Source organism: Ostrea edulis, chromosome 2, assembly GCF_947568905.1.
Source record: "Ostrea edulis chromosome 2, xbOstEdul1.1, whole genome shotgun sequence".
NCBI lineage: Eukaryota > Metazoa > Mollusca > Bivalvia > Ostreida > Ostreidae > Ostrea > Ostrea edulis.
The window spans coordinates 67,883,531-67,894,734 of NC_079165.1; the positions used below are offsets into that span (position 1 = coordinate 67,883,531).

Below are 11,204 nucleotides of genomic sequence, written 5' to 3' on the forward strand. Positions count from 1 at the left end.
AGGCCGTTCTTGGCACACTGATTTTGACTTCGGATAACTGCGTTTACCTGATCAAGATACAGGGCTCGCGGCGGGCGTGACCGGTCGACAGGAGATGCTTACTCCTCCTAGGCACCTGATCCCCCCTCTGGTATAGCCAGGGGTCCGTGTTTGCCCAACTTTATTTTGTATTGTTTATAGGAGTTCTGAGATTGATCACTGTTCGTTATCTTCGTTTTTCATCTTGTAAAGAATGAAATTTACTTCCATCACAAGAATTAAATCATATGATGAAACAGGTTGTGTTGATTAATGTTATTTTGTTACATTTATCATCTGTATTCAGTAATAGACATGTGGTACTGTTGACGTCACAAGAGGTATCGTGTCCAGTTACTAAGGCGTCCTTTCTCTTGCATGCACCATTCTATATATCAAATATATACATGTACTAATAAACACTGCACATGGTACATCGTCGGAACCCACGGGTTTTCTCTCCGTTAAACTGAATGCAGTTTAACGGAGAGAAAACCCGTGGGTTCCGACGATGCACATGGAATTGTACAAGGTCAGTGTAATTTTTGTCAACCTTACTTCGTTAGAAGCGAGTACTTGAATTTATTACATTCATATGCATATATACATATTCACGGAAATTGGCATGAGAAGTCAGTTTTACGTTCGGTTCTTTTATATCATGTTGATTTAAATTCTGGCTTAACGTTCTTTGAAAAAGCGGAGCATACCAGCACTGCATCGAAAATGTTAGTCGGTTATTTTTTATTAAAAGTTCAACGGTTAATAATTTCCTGCTGTCAAACTCATCCAACGTTGTTGACTAACACTGGTATGTGGAGAAGCTTTTCATCTGATAGTCACAAAACTTCATAAAATCGTGTTTGCATGACTAACTAGTATAGATGCTGAAGACATAAGCAATGAAGATTTCTAATCCATGCATACACACTGTTGTCCAATCATCAATCATTATGAACAGTGTTATAGTAGTAGATTTCCTCACATTATGGCTCAGCAGATACCCTACTATCAATTTGTCCGTTAATCACTACCACAACCAATCTCAGAGTTTGACTAAGTGTTACTGTTTTAAGTTACAGCTATTGTGAATTTCTTCACTACTATTATGTTGGTAAAGACATTTCTATGTTGTATAAAGGTTTTAGTCAAGATACTTCGTGGTGTTTACCACATTTCGATTCAAATTAAGCCAGTTTATCACAGGCGCTGAGAATTACCCTGGTCTACTCTATTGTGGTGATTTTGTAACCATGGTCATTGTTTGAAATCTGCAGTTAGCACTAACTGTTATTATCGTTTACATATTGCTAAAGCATAGAGGAAATTACAGATAACTTGTATTAAATTATTAATATTTGAAAAACTACTAAAGATTGCACTCAGTTGACATATCAATGTTGAGAAATTCGAAATCCCCTACGTGCCAGTTTATCTATTTTAAGATTTGCTCGTAGATTCAAATTTTTTACAGCAAACTTACTTCAATGATTTCACGATATCGGATAGAGTACATGAATGTAGTTTCTCCCAAATGGAAGGATAAGCACGTGGAAACTCCATTTTACACCAGTCATGTAGTTTCCACTCGTGTATGTTTCCAAATCGAGGAAACTAGATTTTCTGCTCAGAGGATTTAATAAAAATATATCCTCTGAATTACGTGAAACCATTAGTGGCGTTTCGTTGTTGGAAAAAAATTGTAAATCATTCAGATCAGAGTTTATGTGGGAAATAAGCATGCATTCAAATAACGAACCAATCTCAAGCTACACCATTAAACACTGCATAATCACATATATATCTACCATGTATATATCTAGCACGTCAAGTCAGTTCGTGAATGTTGAGTTACAGCAAATTTTCCTTTTGACCAAGTGTCCGGAGAGACGTCATAGATTTGTAATACAAAGATATACGTTCGTCCTCATCTTCGTTTTCAAACCGAAGTCGACATCGCTGTGATACAGGACGAGCCTCGCGTTCGCATGCATCGGTGACATTTGTGAGAACAAAGTCTTGGTATGGACGGGTGCTGTTCCTCACGTTAGTGGCAATAGTTGGAGTCAGCAATCTTTTGTTTAAGTTACGCATTTCTTTACGTGACACTGGTCTGGAAATTGTGTTCAGTTCGCAGTCTGCACACATATCCTTTAATTGACGACGATGCTCGCGAGGGCATATGTCACGTTTAAGTTTACAACTGCTGGTGGGCCTGGAAACCCTCTCCACTATTGCGTCTGCTTGTTGCCTAGTAACAATTCGGAATGCTGGAGCACGTGGAATTTCAATGTCATGTTCTGGGTTGTATTCCAAGTATCTGCAGAGGAATTTCCTGGTAACGCGGTTTTTGTCTTCACGTTCCCGGGCCACAGGGTCTAGGATATGCTTGAATCCAGGTTTCTGAAGGCGTATTTCTGTTGGCAATCCACTGTATAAATGTCGAATATTACTGTCTAAAATTCGCTGATGAGTTGTACTGAAAGCCATGATTTACAACGAAATTATTGTGAATTACATCGCAGGTGCATGCACATAAAGTCAGTGAATTCGGTATACAAGCATGGTCAAATGAATCAATCTTGAAATTAGTGAAAATGTTATCACATTAGATAAAGTTTGTTTGATAAATGTTCTTACCCCAGCTTCGGCTTGATACAATTGTTTTCATTCCCCTGCCTTTTATTTGATACCATCCATTTCGTTTACGATAAGGCTACTATGAAAAGATACGTCAACATTACTTGACAGTTGGAGTTTAAAATACTGAGACCAACACGTGAACATGGAAACCATGACCTGTTTGAATAGCGAAAATCCTGAATACGGTGACGCTTTGTGACCTCTTACTCAAGAGTCATGAAAAAGGTACATGTACATGTATTAAGGAATACGGTCAAGTGGCTATCCAGTCATTAACAAATGAGAAATTAACTTTATCATCAGTAATGACTGGTCTTTGGAGATATATATATATATATATAATATATTTTATATATATATATATATATAAAGCACAGAAATAGCAATGAACTCTTAAATGAACATAACTGTCCTAAGTGAAGAAATATTTAATATAAAGCACAGAAAATTTCACTTTATTTGGATACACACTTCCGCCCCTACCCAGGGTTGAACTCACGACCTACGGAACCAAATCTCTTAGCAGCATGTAACCAGAGCGCTAGACCGCTCGACCACCGAGTCGATTTCTTACAATGTTTATAATGGGCCCTCCCGGCGTGTCAAGAGAAAGAGAAAACCTTTTAAGGGGAAACAATTATGGATACCAATAGGATGAGGTCATTTATAAAACTAATGAGTCTTAAAACAGTTTTTTATGTCATCTTTTGTTCTACATAGTCTAATATATTTCATATTGTATTGAATGTGTCCAATAAGTTACCTAATATAACTGTCCAATATAGGTCGGGTGGTTGTTTGTTTGTTTGTTTGTTTGTTTTACGTTCCGTTGAGAATTTTTCACTCATATTGAGATGTCACCAGTTGTAGGTGAAGTACCACAATCCAGGGTAACGGAAGAAAACAACAATTTTCCGGATAAAGTCACATGGTTATATCGAGTTTCTTTCGTTATTTTCTGTCGTACATACATTTGAATTTTTCCATATTTTCATTTCGAACCTATAATTTGTTACATTATGTATCTACTATATTGAAATTAACCTTCAAAGTTGGCCTAAACAGCATTTTCCCCATTTAAGCACCGATTTTGACATTAATTTTGGCTTTGAAGTCCTTCAATGCAGACTTTCCCCATAATTTTGTTTTTTGGATATTTTGATACGATACAATATCAAAAACAATTTATAGTGGTATTTTTCTTTTCGTAGAGCATGATACACAAGTTTTTCTTCCATTATGAATAATTGCTACAAATAAGATTAATTGTTGGTACATGTATGATGTGCAAGTACATGTTTTGGAGGATGTCAAGGTGCGATATTTTTTCTTTAATCTTAGCCATACTTTAAATCAGACAGAAATCAAACATACAATAACTTCTAGGAGCTTAGCTGCACTCATCATCCGGAGCGGATCGTAAACCCTTGGCTAGCGAAGATGAGCTGTACTCTAATTTCCACGGAACCATACATACTACAACTTCCAAACCACGAACATAGAAAAGCAACAATTTTGTAACATTTATACAATGATGAAAACATAAGAAATGCAACATATGAATAAATCGAACAATTGATGTATCAAATTCAGAGATAGATCGATCCAAGATTACGGGGGGTTGGGGGGGTTACAGATTAGCCAAAATACTCAGTCACTTTGGGTGCCAAATCTGGAGTTTTCACACACACACACACACACACACACACACACACACACACACACACAGATATATATAGATATATATATATATATATCAGTGTGGCAAACGGGGGGGGGGGGGGGGGGGGGCGTTATATCGATATGATACTACTTGTGGGGGTATAGTTTAAACGATATATTAATTGCCGAAACGTGTCGGCATCTTTATCAAAACTACTTCAACGGAGGTTATCATGAGGATTCATATTTTCCTTTTTTAATTTTCCACAATCCGGAAGACAAGTCCCTGTGACTAAAACTACTTCATTTTTGCCCAAACTGCAATTTCTTAAATCGTGAATTGGGGGAGAGAGAGGGGGGGGGGGCTAGCATTCGTGCATCTACAGTACACATGAGTTCATTTCATAACTTAAAGATTACTTTCTTCCCATTAGCCACTACTATCAAAAATGGGGGGGGGGGGGGTGCAGTCAAACAATATATCTTAAAATGGATAAGAAAATAACTGAAAATGATCGATGAAAAAATAAATGGGGTATCCCCCTCATTGTGCCTAATATTTGAGGGGAAAGTTTTCAATGACACACAACTAATTTTTCAATACGGTGAAAACAAAGAGAAAGACTAACGAAAGTAAGTACTCGGTTGATTAACAACGATTTTACAAAAGGCATGGAATTAAAGTGTCGAAAGAACCTCGAACGATATTTTAAGACAATCGGTCCAGAGAGATTCGATTCGGAAATATAGATATATGTGAAACTCTGTAGCGCGGGGGGGGGGGGGGATCAGATTAATGATATCAAAAATTCAAATTCTTGATATCAAGAAATAGCTTGTTTTTCTGATATCAAGAATTTGAGTTTTTGATATCAGAAAATCATTTTTTGACATCAGGAATTCGAATTCTTGATATCAGAAAATCATTTTTTGATATCAAAAAATGATTTGTATTTTCTGATATCAGAAAATCGATTTTTTGATATTAGAAAATAAGACTCATAAAACTTCGATCGACTTAATGAATGCTCCCTGTAAATGCAACCTTCACCTTCCCGCCTGAAATTTTTTGCGAACCTGTAGATGCATGTTGGGAATAAATGGTTAATCTAATTCATTATGGCAAATTCTTCCATATCTACAATGGTCAGCACTGCTTTGTCCACGATTCGCTATGAAATGAACGGGGTCGATCCTGAAGAAGTGCAAACGATTGATTGATTGATTGATGTTTTCCGCCACACTCAACAGTTTTTCAGTTATCTGGTGGTGCCCAGTTTTTATTGGTGGAAGAGAGAACCCAGATACAATGTATGGGAAGAGACCACCGACCTTCCGAAAGTAAACTAGGAAACTTTCTCACTTACCGGCGAGAGCGAGATTCGAACCCGCGCCGACAGATGTGAGAGGCCGTGCTCTAACCACTCGGCCACGGAGGCCTTAGGAGAATGATGGAGACGCACTGTACAGGAAGATGAAACTATCATATTCATATAGGCCTATATTCCCAAACGGTGTAATGTACCTATCACGTTTACAACACTTCATTTCTACATGTTGAATATGTCGAGAATTATCAAGAACCCTTATAAAAAAAATTCTATCGTTAAAAAAAATCCTCAAAGAATCTGAAACATCAACGAATTTTAGAAAGCAAATCGGGCACTGTAGACTGTAGTTCAGCGATTTTCTACGGGTCAAGGGAGTATTCATTATTTATGTAAAGATTTTTCGCCATTTTTTTATTTTCTGATATCAGAAAATATATTTTGTGATATCAAGAAATCAGTTTGAATTCCTGATATCAGAAAATCATATATTTTTTAATATCAGAAAATAATTTTTTTAAATATCAGAAAATCATTTTTTTTATATCAGGAGTTCGAATTTTTGATATCAGAAAATGTCATATATTTTTTTATATCAAGAATGTGAATTTCTGATATCAAAAATTACATTTTTGATATCAGAAAATTTGATGTATTTTTTAAATCAGAAAATGATTTTTTGATATCAAATATTCGAATTTTTGATATCAGAAAATCATTTTTTGATATCAAATAATCAGAAAATGACTTATTATTTGATATCAAGAATTTGAATTTCTAATATCAAAACATAGACTTTTTGATATCAAAAACTGATTTTTTGATATCAGAAAATACTTCAAAAATATTAAAACGGCGCCTCATATATTTTAGCTCTCTCCTATGGTTTTATGTTAAATCAGAACAATTATATATGATATAGTCCTGTGATAGGTCTTTTACTAGATTTAAATCACTCTAAAATACCGGGCGGTTTGTTATTACAATCACATACATGAATGTGGTTGATAGATTTGAATATAGATCTACTATATTTATCATATTTTGTTGCCGTCACTGTGACTTGCTTAATTAAAGGTTCATTCTTCATCAATTCGGTATACGGGTTCATCGACAATTCAAGTTTACATTTCATCTCCCAATCACTAGAATTATGCACTATGAGAAAATGGGGCGAAGCAACCAGAATTTGCTAGTAAAAAAGTAAAAATAATCGACTTGGCATATAAGAAATAACGTTGTCAAAAGAAAAAGGGGAAGGGGGTAAGGTAGGAGGGGAGGCATGCTACATGCATTAAAAAGTAATCTAACACCTCTTATGATATAAGTATGCCGATATACATGTACTACATTGGTTAATTTATAACTGGACATCTGTGGGAGGGGTTTAACGATGGTGTTTTGTGTACGTTACTATCTGTTAGACTCATGAAGTCTACTACACTATTTTTATCACAACTGTTAAAAATATCCATGAAGAAAATGACGAATTACCTTATGATAGTCTGTTCCCATACATATTTATATTCATGTTTTCTTATGAGTTTATTTTTGCAAAGTCTTTTGTTGTTATGAAGAGCATAATTAATACTATTACTAAGTACTAGTTTAAAATAAGCTAAGAGAGATTTTCAAGAATATCATCAAGGAAAAATAACTATACCTTCAAAACGAAAATATGTAAAATTTCACAAGTACATTTATGTTAAATGCTACAAAGTTAAGGTCAGTACAAAAGGCCGGTATCACTTTTAATACACCCCCCTTTTTAAAAAAAAATTTAATACACGTTCCGGTAAAAGAAAGATAACTCGAGTATTTTTTATGCCTACTATAGAGTGGTGTCCCTTAGTATGAATGGCAACAGACGACGTCATCGTCCGAGCTATGTTTGTATGTGGTGCGAGCACAGTAGTCGGCGATTTTATCTGTAAAGGTCTACAATGTAAACAACAACCACTGAGCTTCGTGAGCGTAGCGAGCTCGCGAAGCTCAGTAGTTGCTGTTTACAGACCTTTACATATATATATAACTGCCGACTCCTGTGGTGATCATGCGAGGCCTAATATGGAAAAATCCATATATAAACCCTTAAAACGGAGAAACTCTAAGTTATGGACAATGCAACGGTATCAGTGACGAAACTTAAAAGGATGATTAAAGATGTGTAAGTATATTATGTAGCACTTGAGTTAGTTTAACACCAGGGAGTGAAGGGGAGGGGGGGGGGGGGGGCGGAGTTCTTTACACTGTTGATTTTCATTCGTCGACAGTGTAGTGATGACGTCATGATTGCTAGGTTTCAGTGTGCAAACTCCCCGTCGAGGCCCCATTACGTCACCTACGAATGAATTTGTGAGCAAACAAACTCTGGTGGAAGTTTGTTTCAGTGTGTTGTAGTTACAGGTCATTGTTTCAGCAACTGAAGCCGAGTGTCAACGTCTTCTTGCTGAGCGCAGAATTTCTAGATTATCTGACAACGGAAGAGAGAAACAGTTGCCAAAATGAATAGTTATACATATAAGAGGGTAATGTCTGTGTTTCTTCATTTATTTACAGTGAATGATTGCTAATCTCGTTGATAAAGGACACAACGCATGTTTCTAAACTTTTTCTGCAAAATTAACTCTTTTTATGCCTAAAATTACTTTAAATGTGTTTTAAATGAAATTCGAGTTTGAAAGCAATGAAATTCAAATCTTGCTAGACTATATGCATATTTTCTTTCTCTAGTTTACGCGCCATTATGTGTGACGTCATATGCGCCCTCGGGTTTGAAAACATCTATTATAGCCATTTCATAAACAGATTAGATTTAATCGACAAAAAACCAATTATCACGTTAACGGCTTGTAAATAATAATGCATTCAGATGTGTTGTGCCGTGCTCGGGTGTACTAGTTGTCGGTAGAAAGGATTTTTCGAAGGAAGGTACGAGAAAAAAAGACGTGGATGATTTTTTTTGTTGGAGCAAGAACTTTACCTTAAAAAAACACACCCAGTCACCTTTTCAAAAACCGCTTGGACAGAGGCCCTGATAAACCGCGAGAAAATGGATATATCGAAACTGTAAGCACTGGTGGGCCTATAGCATATATATTCTGTTTTGCTCTTCAAATTCAATACACACTCGGATCAACTGACCTTCACCTTTTAACAACATATATATCGACGATACAATGTAACTTCTACCAACTGGTAGATTTACAACAAAATCAAAGATACAAGATAATTGAACTTTTAATTATACAAATAATAGAATATTGTATTTGCTAACTCTAAATTGAATTATAACATTATTTCCTTATTGAACTGTCGCTCCCACTTCGTACTTCCTAAAGACATGCAGATCACAATTCAAAAATAGTAATAAGATTGCTTTATCAAAATAAAATAATGTGATTACCACTTTAAATTTGATTATTTTTTATTGATTTGTGTGTGTGTTGTCTTTTTTCTTTCTCTCCGAAATGCACTCGTGACAATAGCTTGGCTTAGGGCCTAGTTGTCAACAATAAAACGTATCATAATTTGTCTAATCCAAAAATAAATAATGATTGCACTGTTTATTTTAGAAAAAAAGCGCCAATAACAGATGTATAAAGGAATAACATCACCAAACAGTTTGTAGACAGCGACCCATAGAATATGATTTATTTCCAAATTTATAGGGCCCTCTCGGGCATATACAGCATACATGATTGTTAACATTTCAATGTGCAATGTTTATTTTAAAAAATTATGATAAAAAGAAAAGAACGAAACAAGAGCAAAATATGCACTAGCTATTAGTATGAGCAATGTTCATACATAAGACATTTTGAACAGGATAATACTTATTTGTATTACAAACATAACATTATTTACAATTTTGCCGATTTCATACACGCTTTACTCGCTATATTTGGGTATTTACATCGTTATATGTGTGCACTGGTGGCGAACACATATAAAACTCGGACAATTTGTCAACATCGATTTAAATGTTTCCCATGGTAAATAAATTAGGCCCCTAAAGTTGATTTTTAATTATATCTCGCAGTACTTTCACAATCCGAAGGGCGCATGTGACTACCTACCTAACAACACGTTCGGTTTAGCTGAAATTTACAATGGGAGTCTGGATTTGCCGTAAATCGTATCAATCTAGATCTATACTTCTTTAAACCTATTCGCAATATAGCTTTAAGAGAAAAATCTGACAATGTATCTGTTATTATAACACAATTATGATAATAATGAATCAATTTTAATTTCAGCTGTATACTGTACAAGTATATAATATTTAGGCCTAGATCTAGTTGCGAAATGCATTGTTGTTTTCCTTCCATAACTGCATAAAAAGGACCCGACTTTGTTTAATGAAATAGAGTGAAAGTCTTGTGCACTAATGGAATGATGTAAAAACAACAATCTTATCAGTTGGTTGATTTTCTGGCCATATCGAAAGTTTTGTATTTGCATCATCCTTATCATTAGTTATGGTTGCATAACCTAGCCTTTCCTACAGTTTCAGGGAAGTGTCTGGTATTACCGGTCCCTACAAGTATACGACTGTGTATGAGAAATTATTTCCCTTACCGTTACTAAATTGAATGTAAACACCGCCATATTTTCGTCTCCGTTGCTGAGAAGTAAAATTCGCCAATGCTTCGTATAAAAAAATAATTAGAAAGCTCAGCGTTGTTTTATGTAATAAATCAAGAGTTTGGGAGCGGCAACCCCCGACAAGTTTAGCAAATCCTGGACTATCTATGTTGAAAAATGATAAAGAATTCTTTTTTGGCCTAATGAAATGCAATTCGCCAGTCAGTGCCTCGTGTCATGTATATAGAACTAATTCTATTTATTTTGGAACACAGAGGCTAAGTCCGTTTTGGACCCGAACTCTGTGATACCGTAGATATATTTCGTATCACAGAGTTCGGGCTCAAAATGGGCTTAGCCCCTGTGTTTTAGAACATAAACTGTACTTCTTTTGCAATTCTGTTTATTCAAAACATAATTTTACACAAAGAATTTAAATTTCGATTTAATTTTAGGATTTTTTTTTCCATATTAACTATTTAACCCATTGCCATGCAATCATAAATATATACGGTGGTACAACTCTAGTTATTTGTTATTATTACATACATGAAGTACTTATCAAGCCAAACCAGGGTTGTCTGACATGAACTGCTTGCTACACAGAATCTTGTATTTTGAACGCATTTTGTCTGTACTTATGTGTAAGTGTACTAATCGTGTATGTTATTTGTAATACCCGAAAGGGCCCTGATTTGGAATAAAGAATCTGTCCATCTATACTAAACTGCCTTTGGTGGCACTTATTTAGCGACATATTTTGGGGACCTGCATACTAGATGTGTCTATATCAATCCCCACTTTCACCCACTCATTGGCCAATAAAACCTGACAGAAAATCATCCGTGCTCTACAATACATCACTGACTTTAACGTTACTCTTCACAAATGTGGATGATATTCATTCTTCCATTGAATTTTGGCTCGGAATAGAATTTTAAAAAATCTGGAAACATTTCTAGTAGA

At 35.4% G+C, this 11,204-nt stretch overlaps 1 protein-coding gene across 1 annotated transcript; it reads right to left on the reverse strand.

Moving 5' to 3' along the window:
• Positions 1-1,732: 1,732 nt before the first annotated feature.
• LOC125681747 (uncharacterized) lies at positions 1,733-2,741 on the reverse strand. The gene is made up of 2 exons (XM_048921946.2): positions 2,659-2,741; positions 1,733-2,497 (listed from the first exon to the last, which is right to left on the reverse strand). The coding sequence occupies exons 1-2, from the start codon at positions 2,712-2,714 to the stop codon at positions 1,870-1,872; spliced, it is 684 nt and encodes a 227-aa protein (XP_048777903.1). The 5' UTR covers positions 2,715-2,741; the 3' UTR covers positions 1,733-1,869.
• Positions 2,742-11,204: the final 8,463 nt, after the last annotated feature.